This window comes from Tursiops truncatus, chromosome 1 (genome assembly GCF_011762595.2).
Source record: "Tursiops truncatus isolate mTurTru1 chromosome 1, mTurTru1.mat.Y, whole genome shotgun sequence".
Taxonomy (NCBI): Eukaryota; Metazoa; Chordata; class Mammalia; order Artiodactyla; family Delphinidae; genus Tursiops; species Tursiops truncatus.
In genome coordinates this window covers 49739845-49763295 of record NC_047034.1, presented here as the reverse complement: position 1 = coordinate 49763295, position 23451 = coordinate 49739845, and the positions used below count along the sequence as shown (strand labels likewise).

Below are 23451 nucleotides of genomic sequence, written 5' to 3'. Positions count from 1 at the left end.
TCTGTGACTTTACTTCTGTTTCATAAGTAAGTTCATTTGTACCCCGCCCTTTTTTTGTGTGTGTGGTACACAGGCCTCTCACTGCTGTGGCCTCTCCCATTGTGGAGCACAGGCTCCGGACGCGCAGGCTCAGCGGCCATGGCTCACGGGCCTAGCCGCTCCGCGGCATGTGGGATCTTCCCGGACCGGGGCACGAACCTGTGTCCCCTGCATCGGCAGGCGGAGTCTCAACCACTGCGCCACCAGGGAAGCCCTGTACCCCCTTTTTTTTAGATTCCACATATAAGTGATATCATATGATATTTATCTTTCTATGGCTGACTTACTTCACTCAATATGACAATCTCTAGGTTCATCCATGTTGCTGCAAATGATATTATTCTGTTCTTTTTTATTGCTAAGTAATATTCCATTGTATATATGTACCACATCTTTTTTTTTTAAAAAAAGATATTTATTCAGCGTCATGATCAGACTATTACATTTAGCAATCAACAGCATGGGTGCAAAAATATATATATATACATTAAAATGCTTTATTGGAATGCTTTACACTTTCCACAGAACAGAAACTAAAATAACCTGTTATACAATTAGTCACAAACACAATCCTCGAGTGTTTTTGCCCATACACATGAGCACTGTCTAAAACGTGTCTTCTTTGTAGCACCTAGGCGCTGCCACCACTGTGCTTGGCCGAGTTCACAAATCCGTTGTAACCTGTAGCTTCCCTGTCACTTCCCTGGCTTCCTCTCCTGCTAAGCTTTGTTTCCTGGCAGTAACCAAAACCTTCTGCCACTGCCACAGCTACTTCTGCTGCTGGAACCACCACAGCCACCTTGGTTTGGGGGTTTGGCAAAGTATTGGCCTCCACCACCATAGGGGCCAGAACTTCTGCCTCCAAAGTTTCCTCTTTTCATGGGTCCAAAATTTGACGATTGATTGTTGTAACTGCCAAAATCATTGTAGCTTCCACCACCTCCAGAATTGCTTCCATCGTTACCAAATCCATTATAGCCATCCCCACTGCCACCATATCCACCACCACTGCAGCTGCCACCAAAGCCAGCTCGACCACTGAAGTTTCCTCCACGACCAAAGCTGTCATTCCCACCAAAACCCCCTCCACGACCACCACCAAAGTTTCCAGAACCACTTTGACTTCTTTGGCTGGATGAGGCACTAGCCGTCTCTTGCTGAGATAGGGCTTTCCTTACTTCACAGTTGTGGCCATTCACAGTGTGGTATTTCTGAATGACAATCTTGTCTACAGAGTCATGGTCATCAAAGGTTACAAAAGCAAAGCCTCTCTTTTTGCCACTGCCTCGGTCAGTCGTGATTTCAATCACTTCAGTTTTCCCATACTGTTCAAAATAATCTCTTAGGTGATGTTCTTCAGTGTCTCCTTTAATGCCACCAACAAAAATCTTTTTCACAGTTAAGTGGGCACCAGGTCTTCGAGAATCTTCTCTTGAGACGGCCCTCTTTGGTTCCCCAACTCTTCCATCCACCTCGTGTGGCCTTGCCTTCATGGCCGCATCCACCTCCTCCACAGTGGCACACGTGACAACCCCGAAGTCTCTGGAGCGCCCGGTGCTTGGATCCCTCGTTACCACACAATCTGTGAGCGCTCACAATGGCTCCTCAGACTGTCATCGGTTGTTTCAAAGTTCAGACCTCCGATGCAGCGCTTCCACAGCTGTTCGGGCTCTTTGGGTGACTCTGACTTAGACATGACGGCAGTGGAGGCGGGCGGGGGGGAGACGTCAACGATGCTTACTCGGCAGCATCCACGGGCAGGAAGGAGATCTACCGAACGTATCTCTTTACCACATCTTCTTTATCCATCCCTCTGTTTATGGGCAGCTTGCTTTTATTGGAGACTCCTTTTAAGATTCTGTTCGAACAGACGTCCAAGACTTAAAGTTGAAAATCCCTGTATTGGGCTTCCCTGGTGGCGCAGTGGTTGAGAGTCCGCCTGCCGATGCAGGGGACACGAGTTCGTGCCCCGGACTGGGAGGATCCCAGATGCCGTGGAGCGGCTGGGCCTGTGAGCCATGGCCGCTGAGCCTGCGCATCTGGAGCCTGTGCTCTGCAACGGGAGAGGCCACAACAGTGAGAGGCCCGCGTACCGCAAAAAAAAAAAAAAATCCCTGTATTGCTGTTCTGAGATATTGAAGCCCCAGATTTTACAACTCTCAAGGCTAATTTCTTTGGCCCCATTGCCAAGAAACTTTATTCCATTCAAATCATTTGTATTCTTTTCCATTTCTGATGTTCTGAAATAGACATGTGAACAAGCAAATCTTCGTGTACTTATGTGAGTTGTGCTTCCCAGGTACTCTTCATGTTTAGCCAAAACTGTCCCCTTAATTCCCAGGGAATTCCCTGGGGAAGATAACTATAACATTTTTTAACAATAGAGACATGTGAAGGCACTTGACTTTTCCTGGCCCCTGATTTAGCCGCTGGAGTACTTCCACCCCTTGGAATCCAGGGTTGCTAGGGGACTATCTATGCAGTTCAAGACTTTGAACTTGAGAATATGTTCAAAGCCTATTCTCTGTTCAGGCACAGAGAATACGAATTCATGAAGGGAGCAAAGCTCCAATCTCCAGATCTCTGCCTGGAATGCTCTTATCTCACATTGCCACAAGTTTCCCTCCCATTCTTCATTCGGGTCTTTGTCTCAAATGTTATCCCGTTAGAACTACCTTAAGACTGGGGCAGGAGGAGCCCCTACCTTGTCTTCTGAGCTCTCTGGCCCTCTTCCAGCCACACCTCTTTCCACAGAGCTAGAAGACCATGGGCCAAGGGGATGAGTCCACCCAAAGCCCCTGTGCCTCACCCCTTTTAGATCATACTGCGGGTGCACGAGACCCTAGAACTCCCTACCCCAGTAGCACCAGGCCAGCTTCTAGAGACTGCATCAGCCTTTTTCCAAGGTCTGTTCTCTTAAGGAACCAAGGAGCGGCTATTTGCTGGAGGTATAGATGGAGCTCAGATGTGCAGACAGGGATGCTATAGGTGTGGGCACAAGTTCCCTTGAAGTATGGGATAGAGCTGGGGTGCAAAGAGTAGGAGGAAGGTTGAGGGCCAGGGACCTAAGCAGCCCCATTCCAGTGCACATCTTGGGGGAAGTCTGAGATTTCTAAACTTAAGTTTGGCCTTCCAGATTATTATGAAGGTATACTTGTCAACATGAAAGGACAGGAATTTTACATAACAGTTTAAATTGGTTTATAATTTTAAATTATGTAGACATATGATACGCGTGCCTCCATTTGCACTATTTACCCTGGCCCTGCAAATATCAGGGATGGGCCCATCACTGACCTCCCTGTCTAAAATAAATACCACTTCCTCTGTCACTTTATTCTTACCCTATTGTACATGTCTTCATAGCCTTTGTCAACATAGGATCAACATTTACATCTCTCTATCCCTATCCACACTAGAACATAAGTTCCATGACTGTAGAGTCTTGGTTTTATTTACTGCCTCAGCCTTAGTACCTTAGAGCAGTGCCTGACACAAAGAAACCACTCCGTAAATGTTGAATGAATAACAAATCTAGTCTCAGATGGCTTACAGGTGAGGTGGCCTAACCCAGCAGACACAAAGGGAAAAGATCACGTGACGGCACTCTGAGGAACGCCTGCTCCCCTTCAGATAACTCAGCACTGGAACTACAAAAGGTAGACCACAGAAAATTAATCATCAACACTTTAGTACACATGAACACAAGATTAGTTATCAGGTTACTCGTGAGAGGGATATGTAAGTGAATATGGAGATCTGTGTGTAGGCTGGAGAGTTAGATGTGGGGTACCTGGGCTGCTGGGAGCCCCAGTTGGAGGAATCGTCCTAACAACCTTAGGTGGCCAGACCTGCATGCTGAGGGAACTCTGATTCCACCCAATGGACCACGCCAATCCAGCCCAGACTAAAATGGAAGGGGGCCTCTAATTCATAATTAGGAAGCCCTCAAATAATATTTTCCTTAGATGATCACAGGCCTTGGGGAGTGCGGGGTGTGGGCACATCTGATCCCTGTGGCGTCATAGTGGTCACAGAGTCAGAGACTGTCCTACCCCCCGTCCTTCTCTCCCACGTGCTTCTAATTCACAACTTCTTATCGCTTGGTGGGATCCCCAGAACCTTCTGGGAACAGCATAAATCGGTCCAATCTATTCCAACGGACTCTTTTCCCGTTGGATACGGGGCCTGTGAGAGGCCAAATGACTTCCCAGAGTCCCCAATAGCGACAGGAACGCGGGCCCGGGACTCTGCCCTGCGGATGTCCCACACCTATCGTTTGGCGGCGGGGGGGGTGCTCCGGGGCCTGGGCTGAGCTCCCCGCCTCCTGGAGCCGAGGCGGGAACCCGACTAGCTCTGAGGTCTCGGCGGACTGCGAAGGGGGCGCTCGCAGCCGGGCCCGGACTCCAGCGCCCGGTTCCGGTTTTCGTCCCTCGTCGGCTTTCCTGCCCACTGGCCGGCGGGGGGGGGCGGGGAAAGGGGCGGCACCAGGCCACGGTGGGCGGGGTCACGTGGCTCCTCCCCGCGACGGAGACAAGAGGTGCGGTGGAGGCGCCCGGCACCAAGTCGTCCGAAAGTTGTGCGCAGTGGTAGACTCCGCGCAGCTGCAGAGGATGGAGTGCTGTGGACGCGGCTCCGGGCCGCAGCCGTCGCTGCTGCTGCTGCTGCTGTCGCTGCTGCTGGTGGTGTCCGGCGCTGGCGCAGCCCCGCGCTCGGCGCTCTACTCGCCCTCCGACCCGCTGACGCTGCTGCAGGCTGGCACCCTGCGCGACGCCGTGCTGGACTCCCAGAGCGCCTGGGCGGTGGAGTTCTTCGCCTCCTGGTGCGGCCACTGCATCGCCTTCGCCCCGACGTGGAAGGCGCTGGCCAAAGACGTCAAAGGTGAGAAACTGGGTGCTGGGGGAGGCTCGCTCCCCTCGCCCCACCTGGGCGGATCCCCGCCACCTGCCTCACGGAGGCCCCTTAAACGCTCTCCGCTTCCTCCTGCCTGTCACCTCCGCCCATCTTCCTCTCTGCCCCTCCCAGTTCCCCCCAGTTTCTCAGCCCTCAGCTCCATCTTTAGCTCCCGCCCCTCCCTTTCTTCTTCCCCTTGACCGGTGTCCCGAGTTTTCTCCCCGTCCCCGCGGTCTGGGTCCCCAGACCTGCTCTGCTTTCCTTGTCAGTCTTCTGCCGGCTTATGGCCCCCATACCTGCGACGTGGTCTCCTTTGTTCCTCCTCCCTGACACCTTACGGCTTCCTGTAGTTCAGCCTTGTGGCAGACCCCTTCCTACCAAGTTCCCCAGCTGCGGTGGGATCAGTGCTGGGGAGAAAAAGAACTGATACTCATTCTGCCGCCGCCCCTATTCCCACTCCCTCCTTCCTTTCCCCACCCGTTGGCTAGTAGACCCTGCTGGTAACGTAGACTTCCTTTCTCAGCTGTATCTTTGAGGCAGAGTTTCCCTGTTTGCTGTTTCCCAGCCGCTCCTGACCTGCTGCCTCCAGCTCCTTAGCTTCTGGGCCACATCCTTCTCTTTCCCCCTCCTTCTGCACCTTCTCCTTCTGCTTCAACCTGTGAGCCCAGAGGCCCGACTGAGGGCAGCCTCTTGGTGTGGGTTTGGCCCTTGCTCCATTTTCTCCTTCATTGGCCTGACCACTAATACCGTATTTCCTTCATTCTAAGAGACTGTCAGTTGTGAGACCCACCATTCATTTACTAACAGCCGGAGGGGTAGAGGGATAAGACGACCGACTGCTAATAGAGTTATAGAGATTTAAAGGTGTACTCCATTACAGAAAGGTTAATGTTTTTAAAAACTTAAGATTGGAGCTGAGTAAATATGGCAACAATAGTAATGAATATTTATTGAGTGCTTACTGTATTGTATGTCAGACACCTTCCTGAGTGAGTACTTGATGTGTATTATCTCAGAGTTTCCTTTGCACAGGTAAAGATCCCTGTGGTGTCATCCATCTGCCTAGACCAGGTAGTGGGTATTTGGCGGGGCTGGCGTGGCGTGATGGTAGTGGTTTGCTTCTGATTTGCTGCCTCTGAATGGAGTTATTTCCTGATAACTAGGTGGTGCTAGGGCCCTAGCAGGGCTGCTGACCTTCAGCGGTCACTGAATGAGGCATCTTAGGGCGTAGGCCTCTTCCTGGAGAGGGAAGAACTGGAACTGTTGTTCCCCTGCTGTGCCGTTTTCTTGATACACTCAACTCTTTGCGGTAGAGTAGTGCATTTGTAGATGTTGGTTTTCAAACTCAGGCCACCTCTTCCCTTGAGCAGCTTGCAGGGTGGTTCCTGAAGTGGTTAGATGGAAAGATGTATCATCTGTTAGCCATATGGTCTTGGAAAGGTTTTTTTGTTGTTTTTTTTGTTTTTTTTTTTGCGGTACACAGGCCTCTCACTGTTGTGGCCTCTCTCGTTGCGGAGCACAGGCTCCGGACACGCAGGCTCAGCGGCCATGGCTCACGGGCCCAGCCGCTCCGCGGCATGTGGGATCTTCCCGGACCGGGGCACGAACCTGCGTCCCCTGCATCGGCAGGCGGACTCTCAACCACTGCGCCACCAGGGAAGCCCGGAAAGTTATTTTTAAACAAAACCGATGAACCGTTTTCCCTCCAGTTTACACGCAGACACTTGTCTGCATGCCTCTCTGTTCCCATCACTTGAATGTGCCATTTCTCAGCAGCTCTTCACACTGCATCATTTCAGTGATGTCAGCACATCTGGTCAGGGCAGGAGGTAGGAAGAGTGTTGAACTTGGAGCTGGAACACCTGAGGGGCACTAGGTGTTCAGGGGACACTGTGGGCCTGAACGTCATAAAAATTCCTACATCAGTTTACACTTTGAGGCCATAGAAGTCCCTTAATGGCCGCAGGTGGACTCAATCTAGAAGATTCTTACATCTTGAGAGTGCTGAACAGAAAGATTAGCTTCCAGCTGACTCATGGGTTTGGCCTCTGGCAACCCAGAGTTTTCCAATGAATTGCACATCCGGATTCTGACCCAGCCTGCTCCTGGATGAGGGTTGCCACTTCCCAAAGGGGTCTTCTCCCCAGTGCATGGAGTGAGAGTTTCCCTAAAAAAAGCAAATCAAAACTTAACGTCAGAAAGGAAAATGGTGTCCGTAGAGATGAACCACAGTCCATGGGAGATGGGAGATTCAGGTGAGAACTGGAAGTCTCCCATGAACCATGGAGGTGTCAGCCCCCTAAGCAAGATCATGTTGGGGGGAGCGCTGGCCGAACCTGGTGTTGGCCTGCAATGATAAAGAATGCTTCCACGCCAATCCAAGGAGGTGTTTCCTGGTGAGGCCCTTTAACATCTCCGTATTCTGAGGTTCCTTGAGAAAGTTTGGTCGTGGGCCGGCAGAGGGTTGCTCTCGCACCACCCTGGGCCCATGGGCCTGTGGCCCCTGCCCTCTGCCATTGGTATGAATGCCTTGGGTAGGAGCAGTGAGACTGTGGAAGGTCATGAGAGGAGAGAAGAATTTTGCAACCCTGCCCAACTGGCCTCAGGCATTTAATCTGACTGGCCCCGGCTCATTTCTTCAGTAAATTGTAGGCTAGGTTCTCTGCGGCAGTTGTTACCCTAGGGCAGAGCGCTTGTTTCTAAGGGTCTGGCTTACCCCTTTCTATTCCAGAGCAACTCTTACTGCCTCACCGTGTGTTTGGGAAATTGATTGTGTTCATTTTAGACCTTCAGTCCTCGTCACTGGCTAATCAGTCAGCAGATACTTGTTGAGTGACCTCTGTGTGCAGAGTATTGTTTACATTGCCATTGGGTAAATCACACAGCAGGGAAATTGGCACCAGTAAGAAGCTGTATTTGAAAAGGGTCAAAAGAGCATAACTCAGTCATTTCTTGTTTTGGGAATTCAGGGAAGGGGAAAGTGACAGAGGCCTGGTCACCAAAGGCCTTTATCTAAGCAGTTATTTATTATACACTTGCCTTATGTCAGGCACTGTGCTGAGGGCCTCTATAGGCCACTGTTGTGTATAATCTTTATGAGAAAATATCTGAGCAACAGATAACTTTTTTTTTTTAACTGATAAGTAACTTGCCCAAGATTACACAGATGCTGGAGGGGGTTCTTTTTTTATGTTATTTTTTTCTATTTTTGGCCCCACCATGCAGCATGTGGGATCTCAGTTCCCAGACCAGGGATCAAACCCATGCCCCTTGCAGTGGAAGCACAGTGTCTTAACCACTGGACCACCAGGGAAGTCCCTGGAGGAGGTTCTTTTTTTTTTTTTAATAAGTTTATTCATTTATCTATTTATTTATTTTTGGCTGCGTTGGGTCTTTGTTGCTGTGTGCAAGCTTTCTCTTGTTGCGGCGAGTGGGGGCTACTCTTGGTTGTGATGCGCAGACTTCCCTTTGCGGTGGCTTCTCTTGTTGCGGAGCATGGGCTCTAGGCACGTGGGCTTCAGTAGTTGTGGCGCACTGGCTCAATAGCTGTGGCTCATGGGCTCAGTATTTGTGGTTCACGGACTTAGTTGCTCCGCGGCATGTGGGATCTTCCCGGACCAGGGCTTGAACCTGTATCCCCTGCATTGGCAGGCAGATTCTTAACCACTGCGCCACCAGGGAAGTCCCTGGAGGAGGTTCTTGAACCCAGCTCTTCCTGACTCTCCAGAGCCTGGGCAGGTGGAGAGCGGGGAGAAGGAGGAAGCGTACTCCAGGTGGGAAAATGACCTGTGCAGAGTGTGGAGATGAGATTTGTAAGGCGTGGGTGTTGAGTGACAGCAAGCAGTGTTGGTTTCCTCCTTTTCTCTCCCAGGGCCGTCCTCTCCTGCTTGTACCCGTGCGCTGCTAGTGCAGAGCCTGGCGCAGGGTAGCAGCTCACTGAACACTCGTGCAGACCAATGGCACAAGCCTCACGGGCTTCCAGATGAGGCTGTGAGTGACCAGGTCTTCTGGGGCTGCCGTGGCTCCTCTTGACTCAGACCTGGTGTGTCATCCAGGTGTGAGGGGCGGGGAAGGCATTTTGTCCACGTCATGACCTCACTGCCCAGAAGCCGGCAACAAGGAGGAAGGGATGTCGTGGTAATGGCATAGGCCTGGCCAACTCCCTGTGTCAGGAGGACTCCCGGAGACTCAGGCGCGGGTCTCGTTCTGACCTCTCGACCTGACTGGCTCTTGTGGTTTGGGTGGGTCTGGCCCCTGCCTTAACAGAGGCCCAGGCTGCTTAGCACTCAGAGGCCTCACGGCCATGCTTCTTGGCGAGAGTGTTTTGCCATCCAACGCCCCATGGTTGTCAGAGCTGGGAAGGACTGGAGACACCTTCATCTTGGCCCTCGTGTGACCGGTGAGGAAACAGAGACCCAGAGAGGAGACGTGTGGAGCTCATGGTGCTTCGACCAGTTGCAGCTGTCTGCAAGCCCTGTGACTCTGGGTCCTGTGCCCCTTCCTGGCCTTGTGAGTGGGGTGGGTATGCCGCCTGTGACTCCAGAAGGAGCCCACCAGAAAGCATCCCCTCTCCCGCCACCCAGGGTCCGCAGCTGTGCTGCCTACACTTCCCTCCCCTCCCGTCCGCTCCATTTGCTCATTTACTCTGTCAGTGGGGAGATTACTTTGCCAAGGCAGTAATTGCACCAGGAAAGTTTTTTTTCTCCCTAAGAGTAGGGCTGGACTGAGACTGCTAATCCTTTTGGTGTTAGGCCTGCAGGTTGTGGTATTAAGTCACCTGACACTTTAAAAAGCCTCTCTCCCCCAGCTCTGAACCTCTTTGACAGCAGTGCACTTCCCGTAAATGCAGCTTTGCTTTACCAGTGGAGCACCCAGATAAGGGTCCTCTCTATTCCTGGTACGGTTACTAGAATGACGAACAGTCAGGTCCGCAGTGATTAGGGTCAGAACAGAGCTTTATAGGTCATTATGGCTCCTTAAGGTCTTGACGTTGATATTCCTGGGAAACATTTCTCAGCCCGGACTCTCCCAGCACCTGACCGGCCCCGGGCTTCCCCTCCCCCTCCCCCTCGGGCTGGGGCTGGTAAGAAGAGGCACCGGTTCCATTTTGTGGAGGTACAGGGAATCAAGGCGTGAAGAGAAGGAGTCCCGGACCTTCCAGGAGCTGGGAGCTGAGAACTCTCAGGCATCACCTCCCGCCTCCATCCCCATTACTAATACCCACCCCACCCTGTCCCCTCTGAGTTTCCTGGCTGGGAACAGAGAAGCTCTCTGTTGTGTCCTGGGCCCTCTCGAGACCACCGGGGAGGCTCAGATCCTGGGTTCAGATCCCACATTCACCACTGATGAGTCGTGTGCCTCGGGCACAGTTATCTGGTCTCTATTTTACAGTCTAGAGAGGAATAAACACCTCCTTACTTTCTTCATAGCGTAGCTGCGCACCTACATTGGGCACATGATAAACTCTCTATGTGCCTGATATCACTGTCATCTAGGTAAAGGCTGAGTCTATGATATTGACCAGCTCTTGGGCGTTATAGAGAATGGTATGTGGCTAGAAGAGGAAACTGTCTTCACCATTTTCTCTCTCATGGGGAAGGTTGTGAGTGGAGCAGACAGCAAAAGTCTAAAGGTAGCATCCTGACCCTGGTGAGGCAGAGGGACAAAAGTGGGGTTTGGGGTCTGGTAGCCCTGGGACCACTTGGAGGTCTCTTGGTCTCTGTCCTCGTTTGTAAAGTGGGTAAAATGGTGCCCACCTCCAATGGCGGCGGTGGAGTGGGAAAATCTGGAGGACACAAATCTGGAGGACACAAAATCTGTGGACGCTCGCTGAACACTAGCTTTCTGTCCTCTCCTCTCCCTGTGCCTTCAGAGCCTCATGCCCCAGCGGGCAACAGACAACAACTCTGGCCCGAGGGATGGCGGCCTGCACTCTTGGAGAGGAGAGGAGTGGAGTGGTTGAGGCCTGCTGTCCTTGGTCCCTGCCAGGTGGCCTTGTGAGACCCCCTGCCAGGGGCCCTCACTGGTGGAAGGACAGAAAAGTGCCACTCTTCTGCCCTTAGGTCTAATTGACTTGCTGATTCTTTTGAGAACAGCCGGGCCTCTCCTGGGGGTCTCCCTGAAAAAAGCCCTAGATGCAGAGCCGGAGCCAAGCCTGAAATGTGCCAGATGACCCTACAGGGTGACCTGTGCTTCCCACCCTCTGCTGGGCCTCCCTTGGGCAGGAGAGGAGCCATAGAAAGGAGGCCTGGGCTGCTCTGCCTGTGATCCAGGGCAAAACCCCATCCCTGGGCAGCTCACGTCTCCTGCATTCACAGGTGACGGGCATTAACCTCACCCCCTGCCTGGACCTGAGGATAGAGTAAGGCTGAGAGAAGATGTTCCAGCCCTGTAGCGGCCCCGGGACTGGGTCAGTTGTATCGTTCAGTCGATAGTCACGGAGCACCTATTGTGTGCAGGCTAATGGGGAAGCTAGGCAAGGAGGACGCAAGGATGAAGAGACGTTTAGGGATGGACAGGCTTGTAACTGTGTGGTGGAAACGAGAACAGGGTCCTGAGCCTTGGGCTTGGGGGAAGAATCCCGTTCAAACTGAGTTGTGCCTGACAACTGGGAGTTTGTTGGGAGGGTAGAGGTGGCTGTGGGAATAGCCTAGATGAGCATTGTGCTTTCAAGGAAGGAGAAAACTGTCAGCGTTCCTGGAGCATAATTTGGGGAAATGGTAAGAGGAAGCTGGGTGGGGAGGGACCAGATTAAGAGTGGCCTGATGCCTGTTGAGTTTTCTTCTAGAGGCAATGGGAGCCCCCGAAGAATATTGAGTGGAGAGCGACATAGATCTGCAGATAGAAAAGATCACTGGTGGCTGGGTAGGCTGGTGATGGAGCATATTAGAACCTTGGCCAGGAGGGAAATGAGACATTTCATCTGGACAAGAAACCCTGCACTAGCTCCCTAGGAGGGTAGGTCAGAGGCGATGTGAGAGGTAAAGAACCCGGGGGTGGGGAGAGGAGACATGGGGGAGGGCAGGAAGAGACTCCAGACGGGGGGGCGGACAGGACAGGAAGCTGGTTGGTATTATTGGTTCCGCGTGGCTGGACTGCCTGACTCTGTCCCTCCTACGTGGTGCTGGCAGTGGGGGAGGGGTCAGGGGAGAGCAGAGTGTCAGGGAGGGCAGGAGGGCTGCTGTGCCGAGCCCAGTGTGGAGCAGACCCTGGTCACTGACCACAGCAGGCTGCCCTTCCAGCTAGATGTAAAGCTGAAGGATGCAGGCCGTTCGGGTTGGCGTGTATTTGTAGCTCAAACTGTTGCCCTCCTGTGCTAGGGGAGCCGAGAGCTCCCCAGAAGGGGTTTGGTGAGATGGGGTAGCGGGGGATGTTGGGGAAATGGCATCGCGGTGTGTGGCTCACCTGTCTCTGCTGAACACTTCCATTCACACCCCACTCCCCCATCCCCACTCCCTCCCTCCTCCCAGGATTCAGTGCCAAATGTCCATTGCCAGCAAGAAAGGAGAAGGGGAGAGGGGCTGGGGGGAGCAGGTGCTGCCTCTGGCCTGCCTCACAGTGCCAGACCCCCTCCCTCGTGTCACCCCAAGAAGGACCAGCTTAGTTGCTCTGAACCTTCGGAGCCTTTCCTTTGAGGGATGGGTCAGGGGTGTCTGGGAGGCATCCTGGCTCTTCCATACATCTGTTGTGGAAGTGAGGGTGACACTCCTACCCTGGGCGTAAAAGGCTCTGGGAGCTCTGATGCCTTTGGAAGTAGTGTTTTTTCAGATGTTGTAAGGGACAGGTTCTGGGGCGAGGTAAGAGGTCCCGGCAAAGCCACAGGTCTCAGGGATGTTATTTGGATATTAGTCTTCCGTCATTAGCGAGTTCTGCATGGGCTGCCTGTGTAAGTCCCCCCACCCCATCCTGTGCTCCAGGTGGGAGGGGTAGGGCCCTGTGGGGAGCATGTGTGCCCTCCCTGACTCCTCAGGCAGGCTTGCCCCTTCCCTCATCGGCCTGGAGATGCCCGCGTTGGGGAGGGTGCTGGGCAGCCAGCCCTGAGCCCCAGGCCGGCGCGCCCACGCTGGCCCCTGCCTGCCTTCCCGCGGCATCGCCTCTGCAGCCCTGTTCACTCTCCCCTCCTCATCTGCTCACCCCGTGCCCTGGTTTCCTGTCACCTGGACTGACGGTCAGGGCTCCACTCGGTTCTCGCCTTTCCTGCCAGGCCCCTGCTTGGTGCCCAGGGTTGGTCTGCCCTGCGGCCACGTACCTTCACAGCCGCGTGCCACACGGCGTGGCACCAGCGCATCGCCAGCTCACCGTCTGTGCAGCTTCACGTGCACATCCTCCATCCTGGCGGGAGCAGCCTCACCGTAGTGTGGCACTTTGGTAGGTGCTCCCGGGGCACCTGACCTGGAACTGGAGCTCAGGAGGCCTGCCCGGTAGATGAGTTTGTTTTCTGTTTCCCAGATCCGGGGCTGTGGCCCAGAACGGTGCCATTGTTCTCTCTGCCAGTAAGTTCCAGCGGAGGGAGGCCTTGTGGCCCGGGGCCTGATGAAGGAGCAGGGTGCCCAGGCAGCCGGCCTGGGGAGCTGTTATCTTCCAGACTTTGGCCTCAGGGCTTCTTTCCCTGTGGCTTCTAGATCCCAGGTGTCTTCGCCTTCCTCCCCTGCACTTCTGCCTCCACCCCTGGCCGGGGGGGCCAGTGCCCACCACCCTGTGTCCCACCCACCCAAGCTGGGCTGCTGGCCACTACCTCTGGCCTCAGAGGCCTTCACCGAGGGTCCGCGGGGGAACTCAGCCCTCCTGAGGCGTGCTCTTCACCCCTCTGGAGCTGATTCTCTCTAGAGGGCAGCAGAGACAGAGGCAGTATCCCAGGGGCTTTTCCCCAAGAGGGCCAGGCTCATCTCATCTCTCTCTTCAGCTCCTCCAGCCCCTGTGCCCCTCCCCAACTGCAGAACAACGGGGGACACAGCTTGCTGTTCTGAGTGGGTTACCGGAGCTACTTAACTGTGTCGTAAGCACAGGCTAAATGCAGAATAACCCAACTATCTCTGAGGCCGTGTTTTGAGGAAGGGGTGACCTTTCTCCTAAGAGCTTTGGAGGCAGGTGCCGTGGGCACTGGTGGCGGTGGGCGAGGTCAGCAGGCAGAGGTGCTAGCCCCTCTTACTTACCTCAGGGTTTTTTTCGTTTCTTTTTTTTTTTTGTCCTTTCAGGTTGGAGGCCGGCGCTGAATCTCGCCGCCCTGGACTGTGCTCAGGAGACCAACACCGCAGTCTGCAGAGACTTCGACATCCCTGGCTTCCCGACTGTGAGGGTGTGTGACCAGGAGGGGCGAGCGGGCTCGGGGGCAGTGCTGTCGGAGCACATTGTCAGCTGCTCCATGCTTCCCTGGTGTCTGCCTGACTGCTGGGCTCTGTGGTGTCCTCCCAGGCTTCTGGGCTTGACCTGCTTAAATCACAGCCCCTAGAGCATGTACCTATTTTAGAGGCAGAAAGGGATGTGAGCTGGGAGACAGAAAAGAAAGAGGCTCACTTGGTCTGGCACATGCTCCCCATTATAAAGAAAAGGGGCTGTGTGTGGTTGTATTGGGATGGGCAGATTGTAGCTGTGAGAACTGATCATCACCTGAGCTGGTGAGAGCTCCCAGCTCCCAGGGGCCTCTTTCCAATCAATTCCTCTCCCGCCTGACCTCCCAGCCTTAGAGGGCTGATCTAAACCCTGTAAAACCGGGCTTTAGGCTCTGACCCACCTGTAGGCAGGATCAGACCCAGGGGGTCTCATGGTCCCCCAGAAAAGGTCCCCTGAGACAACTGGCCAACCTCATCCTCATCAGGCAAGTGCCTTGAACCCAAGAGGCTCAGAAGTGACCTGGCAGGAGAGCCTTAGCCCAGTGCCTCGGGCAGCAGGGATCTCCATCACGGGAGACATCACACCCAAGGCGCGGGGGCCCTGTCACCCCGCCTCTGGCTGCAAGTAGCACGGGCTCTCTGATGAGGCCCTGCCTGCCAGCCTGCCCACCGCGGGGCATCAGCCACTTAATTAACATCTGGACAACTTCCAAGGCTGTCACATCAGAGGCCCTGGGAAGCCCAGCGCAGCAAGGCTGTGCCGTTATACTTAGCACCCTCCCCAGAGCTCAGGCCCAGCCGTAATCCAGTTAGTTCTCTTCCAAATTAAAGAATCCAAATCAAAATCTCCCTCTCCACCTATAAATAATTAGCCTGCTCCCACCAGAATGGCATCTACAAAAGCAATTTCCTCTGTGGCCACTAAGAATAATCAGGAGATACGTTCGGTAGATCTCCTTTCTGCCCGTGGACGCCACCGAGTAAGCATCGTCGACGTCTCCCCCACCTCCACTGCCGTCGTGTCTAAGTCAGAGTCACCCAAAGAGCCCGAAGAGCTGTGGAAGCGCTGCATCGGAGGTTTGAGCTTTTGAAACAACCGATGACAGTCTGAGGAGCCATCGTGAGCAGGGGGAGCACTCACAGACTGTGTGGTAACGAGGGATCCAAGCACCAGGCGCTCCAGAGACTTCGGGGTTGTCACGTGTGCCACTGTGGAGGAGGTGGATGCGGCCATGAAGGCAAGGCCACACGAGGTGGATGGAAGAGTTGGGGAACCAAAGAGGGCCGTCTCAAGAGAAGATTCTCGAAGACCTGGTGCCCACTTAACTGTGAAAAAGATTTTTGTTGGTGGCATTAAAGGAGACACTGAAGAACATCACCTAAGAGATTATTTTGAACAGTATGGGAAAACTGAAGTGATTGAAATCACGACTGACCGAGGCAGTGGCAAAAAGAGAGGCTTTGCTTTCGTAACCTTTGATGACCATGACTCTGTAGACAAGATTGTCATTCAGAAATACCACACTGTGAATGGCCACAACTGTGAAGTAAGGAAAGCCCTATCTCAGCAAGAGACGGCTAGTGCCTCATCCAGCCAAAGAAGTCAAAGTGGTTCTGGAAACTTTGGTGGTGGTCGTGGAGGGGGTTTTGGTGGGAATGACAGCTTTGGTCGTGGAGGAAACTTCAGTGGTCGAGCTGGCTTTGGTGGCAGCTGCAGTGGTGGTGGATATGGTGGCAGTGGGGATGGCTATAATGGATTTAGTAACAATGGAAGCAATTTTGGAGGTGGTGGAAGCTACAATGATTTTGGCAGTTACAACAATCAATCTTCAAATTTTGGAGGAAACTTTGGAGGCAGAAGTTCTGGCCCCTGTGGTGGTGGAGGCCAATACTTTGCCAAACCCCCAAACCAAGGTGGCTGTGGTGGTTCCAGCAGCAGCAGTAGCTGTGGCAGTGGCAGAAGGTTTTGGTTACTGCCAGGAAACAAAGCTTAGCAGGAGAGGAAGCCAGGGAAGTGACAGGGAAGCTACAGGTTACAATGGATTTGTGAGCTCAGCCAAGCACAGTGGTGGCAGGGCCTAGCTGCTACAAAGAAGACACGTTTTAGACAATGCTCATGTGTATGGGCAAAAACACTCGAGGACTGTATTTGTGACTAATTGTATAACAGGTTATTTTAGTTTCTGTTCTGTGGAAAGTGTAAAGCATTCCAACAAAGGGTTTTAATATAGATTTTTTTTTGCACCCATGCTGTTGATTGCTAAATGTAATAGTCTGATCATGACGCTGAATGAATGTGTCTTTTTTTTTAAAAAAAAAAAAAGAATAATCAGGGAATGCCTTTGAAGACTGAAAAGCCAAGCATTGTCCCTGGAACAAGATATCTCTGAGTTCAGGGGCTTCAGTTGCCAGGCAGAACCATGAACCATATCTGAGCCTGATGAGGCCAGGAGAATTCACCTGGAGAGCAAGGCCCCAGGCTCCTCCAGCAACATCCAGCTCTAACTCCATGTGACCTTTCTGTTCTCATGGCCAGTGAAATCCTGCTGCGTTCAGGGTTTCCACAGCCCCGGAGAGCTCCCTCCCACACTCCTGTTACCACTTAGGGTCAGGGCCCAAGCCCCCAAGCTGGCCTGGGGAAGTGTCCTGAGCCAACAGCTACTGCCGTCTCATTTAGAGGTGGCAGCGGAGACATTGTTTGTCAACTGTCTCTTTTAAGTAAAAGGCTTCCATGACAGGGCCATTGTCCTATCCTTGGCCCCAAGATGTGTAACTTAAAATATTCAAAATTACTCTCCAAGGGGAGGACGGAGCCCTCTGTTCCTTCTGCTGAGGCAGGGCAAGCAGCCCCGCGTGGGAAGCTGGGGGAAGATCAATGTGGCAGCAGGAGTCCCTGCACAGGGGAAGGGGGTTGGCATTGGTCCCGTGGCCAGGTCGGGACATCCTGTGGGGGTTCGGTGGGGGCTGGTGCCTGGGACATTCTGTTTCTGTCTGAAAGAGGCTGGGGCTCGGGGGGTTGGAAGGAGGTGGCCCAGGTACGTCGGGAGATCCAGAAGCTTTTCAGCACCTATCTGAGTCATTCAGCACACACAGCCTGAGTGCCCCAAGTGACTAATCATCTCCTCAACCGCCCATCCTGCTGTGGGAGGGGTGCTGGCAGGGCCCTAAGCTGGGCTCCTTAACTGCCTTCACACTGGCGGCATCTGGCTGGGCTGGGCTGAGCTGGGCTGGTAGTGACCTTTGCATTTCTTTCGAGCTCCAGAGACCAGTGTCGTGACCTCCCCTCGGCCAAGCCCTCCCAGCCTCTCCTGAGGAGCCTGCAGTTCAGTATCAGCAGGGAGAGGGGCTCTGTGCCCTGTCCTTAGGGCTCTGGTCCAGGGTGCAAGTGGTTCTAGCTCCTGATCAGTCTCTGTTCTAAGGCCCTAAGCAGTGGCTTTCAAACATTGTTACCGTGACCTACAACATTTACAGTGAGATCCAGAAGCTGGTTTGTATCTGTTATCCCTAAAACAAGTGTTTCATAAAACACTATTCTTCGTAAGTGCAGTACATGCTATTTTCTGTTCTATGTATTTTTTAAAAAGTACTGGCTGTGATTCACTAACTTGATTTTACAACTTACCACTAGATTACTTCTAGTGTTTGGAAAACACGACTCAGATTCCAGATCTCCAGAGATTCTGGCCCGTTGAGAGCCCGGTGTGCGTGTGGGCTGTGTGGCTGGACCCTCTGGGAAGCAGTACACCCTAGAGGTGGGCCTGGCTGCCAGCAGGCCAGAGAGATGACCCTGTACCTGTCTGCCATCCCCTGGGGACTGGAGCCTGTCCTCGCTCCCACCCATCAAGGCTGAGAGCTCTAAGATGAGGACATGTGTTGAACAGGGGGAGAGAGTGTCGCTGGTATGACGGGGACAGGCCTGTACAAGAGTATGGCCACTCCCAGTAACGTGTCATTGTCCCTTTCCTCTGCCTCCTGCGCCTTGTCTCCGTGAGCAAACAGTGCGCTTCTACCAGCCCAGCCTGTTTAGCAAACAACTGGCCCTGCAAGGCGGTCCAGCTGTGTCAGGGCCCTATCAAACTGGAGCCGGTGGCCATCTGGAAGAGAACAGAGGGGGGGAGGGAAAGGTAGCTTAAAGCTGGTTTTGGCTGGAGCTTGGGGACCTAGAGGTTGGAACTTAAGGGGTAGAGGCTTTGCCAGTGGGCTGCAGGAGTGCCCCTCAGTGGGTAATGGAGTAGGACCCTTTGTAGCCAAAGGCCTGGCTGGGATCAAGATTACAGGAAGCAGCAGCATTGGGTGGGAGAGGACAGAAGTCTTCCCTTTGCAAGATTCTGAGGAGATAATTGACACGAGTTCAAATCCTGGCTCCCCTGCTTACTGTGACTCGGGAAGTCATTTAATGCCCTAGCTGCTGGCCTCAGTTTCTTTGTCTGAAAAATGGGATGATAATATCTACCTAATAGGATTGTTGCCAACTATGAAATGAGGTCTTACGTGTGAGAGTGCCAAGACAAAGTTCCATAAATGTTAGCTGTCTTCCTTCCTGTTGCCCTATGGGCTCGTGGTAGCCCCTCTGTGATACCCCATTTGAGGCAGTCCATCCATCAACAGCCGTTGAGTGAATATTTGCTCGGGGCACAGCACTGTGCTCATCATCATGGAGAAGCCAGACCTGTAGGCCATGGCCAGAAACATAAGCGAGGGCGGCCAGACAGGAAGGCGCTGCGCTCAAGGGCACTCAGAGCTCCCAGCTAGTTGACAGGCAGAGAGTGATGTGTACATGGTGAACGCTGGGGGAGTTTGCCTGGGGTCACTGAGTTCTTTCCTTCCCACATCAGAAGAGGACTTCATGGGGGAGGAGGAGTTCCCGGAGGTGGGGGACTTCCGAGTGGGTGGAGTTTGGCTGGGAGAGAGGAGGAATGCGGGTAGGATGTGAGAGCAGAGGATGTGGGTGGAACAATGTGGGGAGTTGAGAAGGCTGGTCTGGCTGGAGCAGAGGCTCTTGTGTGGGGCTGAGGCAGGACCCTGGAAGGAGGGAGCCCAGGGCTGGCAAGTCCTTGAATTCAAGGCTGGGAGTGGGGAGTACCGTCTGGGCTGTTACTTTTTCTGGCTCTTGTGAGATGTCAGGGAGGAGGACAGGACTCAGAAAGACATCTCCTGCCTCTCTCTGGAAAAAGGAGATAGGCCCCCCTCTCAGCAGTCACCTGCCCTCTGCCAGGTCTCTCCTCCGCTGACGGTCCACAAGGTAGGAACGGTTAAGCTCGTGCATCCTCGCAGGCTCACTGTAGGGATTTGGAGGTCACTCTCCTTAAAACTTGTTTGGAAAGCTTGGATTCAGTGCCATTGATGGTTGCCACTACAAAGCGTGCTTTCTGTTTAGCCTTATTTGGCCCCCAGGAAGGCAGTTGCTCCTGGATAGGTTGGTAAAGACCTGCCCAATGCCATCTGGTCACCTGCCTTTGGGGACACAGGGAGGATTCCAGGGGCTCCACGGTTGGGGAGGGCAGAAGCTCCTGTGTCAGGTGTTGAGAGGAAAGGGACTGGGTGCTGACCGCTTCTGGAGGAAAGGAAACTCCCTGCTGGAGTCTTAATTGCCTGTTTCCAAGGAGTGATAGCCCTTTCCCTTGGGTAGGGCACACGCCTCCAACAGCTGAATTAATAAGGATGCAGATTAATAAGGGGACAAAAACGTGCCCTGACTCGATTTTAATGTGATTTTTGCATGAGCTTCCAAGCTGATCAAAGGGTAGAGATTCTCTGTTCAACTGAACAGATGTCCTTTGAGTGTTTCCATGTCCTAGACACTGTGCCAGGCACTGTGGGGCTTGCAGAGGTGGGAGGTGGATGGGTGGGAAGTGCAGGTTCAAGTCCATTGTAGCTGAAATGTAGGGAATGGGGGCGGGGCAGTGGGAGGTAAGTGTGGGTGGAGGCAGATCCTGGAAGGCCTCGAACGCTCTGAGTTTGGACATTATTCCTTGGCAGTAGGGAGTCGTGGAAGGGCTTTGAGGAGGAGGGACATGATCAGACCAGAATTGTCCCTTAGAAACCCAAACAAAGTGGCAGTGAGGGTGATGGCTCTATCATTTGAAAAGATGGAGCATATGACCATTTCTGAGGGCATGAGGTGGGGACAGGTAGAGACAGTTGTAGTGGCCCAGGAAGTAGGTGGTAGGCTCTGGTCTAGAAAAGGCAACTGGTCTCAAGGACTGTAGAAGAGATATCACAAAGGTCAAGTTCACAGACCACAGGCGTTGGTCTGGGTGATGGGGAGGAGGGCGATCACTGGGTGAGGGAAGGAACATGGGTGGAGAAACAGGTTGTGGGAGGGGTGACTCAGTCTTGCAGAGTGTGTGTGTATTGGGGGAGGGCTGCCCTGACACCTGGAAGAAACAAGTTAAGACAGGTGAGGACCTGAGACGGGGTTCAGGTCACAAGCCATTTGGACAAGGTAGATGACATCAGCAAGGGAGACAAACAATGGGTTGGTTTGTCCATTCACCCATTTATTCACTCATTCATTCAAAAGCATAGCTTGAGCCCCTCGTTTGTGACAGCACCTCCCAGGGCTTTTTAAACAGCAGAGTGCCATGGTCCGACACGTGGCTGGAGGAGAAACTGGGGGCAGGAGATGGCACAGGAGAGGAGTCCAGAGCAAGGCTGGGACAAGGGCGAGGGGAAGGCTGTGAAGGTGGCCATGAAGGCCCGGGCAGTGTCAGGAAAACCAAGGGAAGGTGGTGACATGAAGGCAAAGAAGGAGAGTGGCGGGAAGGTGTGGCACAAAAAAAAAAACCCTGGCCGAGGGGGGAGAAACAGGCAGTGATAGCATCAGATACTGCAGAGAGAGCAGGAAGGGCTGGAAGATCATTGGACCAGCCAAAGAGAAGGTCAGCTGAGCTTTCCAGGAGTGGTCCCAGCTGAGCGGTGGGGGCATGAGCCGCAGCCAGCTTCGCGGGAAGGAAGAGGACTGAGGGCAGACACTGTTTCGAGAAATTTGGTAGCACCGGGAAGTGCTGGAGAAGCCTCTGTTCCCATCCTCCATCCCTTCGTGTCCTGTTTTTTAACTTTAGATTAGGAGGATCTGAACCTGTTTGCAGGCCTAGGGAAGGAGCTGGTAGACAAGGGGAAAGATGAAAGAGAGATTAATTGATAGGAAAAAGTTCCTCTAGAGTGTGAGGTATGGGAACCAGCCCTCACTTGGTGACATTTTTCTGGAAGGTGGCTGGGAAGTTTCTGGGGACAGAAGGGAAGCCTGCGTGACTGAAGTAACTGGAGAGAGGAGGGGGCCTTCCCTGTGGCCCTGTACCTCATGAAGGAGGGGAGCTCTTGGAATTCCTGCACTCCCCTATTGCAGGCTCCTGTCTGACTCCCCACTGCCCACAGCTGGGGCCTTCAGAAGGCTCAGCTGGGGTCTGGGGAGGCCGCCCTTTGATGGAAGTAATGCCAGGCCCTTTTCATAAGGCACCTGCTCAGATCTTGGAGACCTGATGGTTGAAGAAGAGTCAACCACACTACTTTACAGTGGCTGACAGTAACAACTGTAGCCGTGGAGAGCCACATGGCTTAAGGCGTCAAGACGTCAGTCATGTTTTTATGCCTGTGGAAGCAAGTTGAAGTCTGTTCTGTCTGTACAAGGGCACCATCGCTGTGAATAACTGCAGCTGTAAAGGTCATCCTCTGGGTTACTATCTGTGAGCAAACCAAACCTCAAATAGGTGTGTCTTTTATTTTGTTCCTGAGAAACAGTGGCAGCCCATAAATGCCTTAACGTGCTTTATCTACTTGATTTCATGTCACAGTCCTAGAAAACTCGGCTCGTTTTTACAAGCGTAAGGATAGCGTATACTTTATTCATTCAAAATGTATTCAGTGACTGCGAAGAACACTCTTATGAATATATGTGACATGTGTCCGTGGCTGGTTTTCACCCAGAATAAAAGTTTATATGAATGCTCCAAGTAGAGAGAGGATAACACAGGGTCCAGGTGAGGTCAGCAGTAGCGGGAGAAGGTTGCAGGTGGGGAGAGATGGGCGGCTCCTCTGCATCTTTGTTGTTCATGTGGATGAGGGGGGAAGGTGGCCTCCAGATTTCAGTTTTCTGCCTACAAATGGCTAGAACCGACAAATCTAGCTGATCCGTGTTTCCTAGGGTTTCAAAGGAACGAGGGAAGGGGCTGATGACGATATAATAGTGATAATGTTAACATTTATTGATTTCTTACTGTGTGCACCAGGTACAGTGCCAAGCACTTTGGATGTATTGTCATTGAATCCTCGCAGCAATTCTGCAAGGTAGATGGTGTCGTCCTCATCTTAAAGATGAGAAGGTTCAGAGAGGTTAATAGAGTGCCCAAGATCACACAGCAAGAGCATAGCAGAGCCAGGCCTTGAACCCAGGTCCGGTAGACCTGAGGGCCTGCATTCAGCCACCAGCTTGGGATGAGGCCGAGCAGCCGTGCTACTCGGCAGAGGCCCAAGGTGGCTACAAGTAGCCCCGAGGTTAGGGACCTCAAGAGGAGGCCTCTTCCCAGACTGCAGGCTCTCCCCCAGGCAGTTAAGTGGCCATCTGTCAGGACAACTGAACTCTGTTACCTCCTGAGCCCAGGAGAGCTCAAGCCAGAGTTCTGGCAGCTCTCCCACCGCTTAGACAGGAGCTCAGATTCTAAGGAGTTGTCCTCTGTTCTCTCTGTCCTCTCTCCCAAGGAGGCAACAGACTGGGCCTGGGTGTCATGTACATGGGGAGAGAGTTAAACTGGCCCATCTGTAATAAGGCTTGTTTCTTCAGGGGCTCAAGCCCACCCCTCAGTAGAACCAAACTGGACACCCCTCCCTTCTGGAGTGTCTGCTGAGCCAGGCTGGGAGTCCTCGGTGGCCAGAGACATGAGCCTCGCTGCCCCTTTTCCAAGATAAGGAACCAGGACAGATAGCCTCAGAGAGCAGCTAACGTTGTCCAGGGTGTGCGCGGGGGGTGTGAAGCGACTTCACTTTATTTTTTCGGATGGGTCTGCATCACTTATTTATAGAGCAACTATTTTCTAGTCCCTATGTGCCGGGTCCCAGCACTTCGTAGAAACAGACCCCCCTCAGCCAGGTGTCCGAGCCGCAGCTTCCCGGGGTGCTCCAGAGCTGTGGGGGTGGGGATCAGATGCAGGACACCAGGGAGAGGAACCAGGGTCCCGCTCCAAGAGCAGAGACC

At 53.2% G+C, this 23451-nt stretch overlaps 1 protein-coding gene and 2 pseudogenes across 1 annotated transcript in view; 2 read left to right on the top strand and 1 right to left on the bottom strand.

The window, feature by feature from the left end:
- Positions 1–514: 514 nt before the first annotated feature.
- LOC117309577 (heterogeneous nuclear ribonucleoprotein A1-like) lies at positions 515–4574 on the bottom strand (annotated as a pseudogene).
- Positions 4575–4593: 19 nt separating this feature from the next.
- The window catches only part of QSOX1 (quiescin sulfhydryl oxidase 1), a 41408-nt gene continuing 22550 nt past the window's right edge, over positions 4594–23451 (top strand). The window contains exons 1-2 of the mRNA XM_033854034.2: positions 4594–4920; positions 14127–14227. Of these exons, the coding sequence (XP_033709925.1) occupies positions 4653–4920; positions 14127–14227 (369 nt within the window). The 5' untranslated portion in view covers positions 4594–4652. The remainder of the gene's footprint in view (positions 4921–14126; positions 14228–23451) is intronic.
- On the top strand, positions 14234–16545 carry LOC141278535 (heterogeneous nuclear ribonucleoprotein A1-like; annotated as a pseudogene).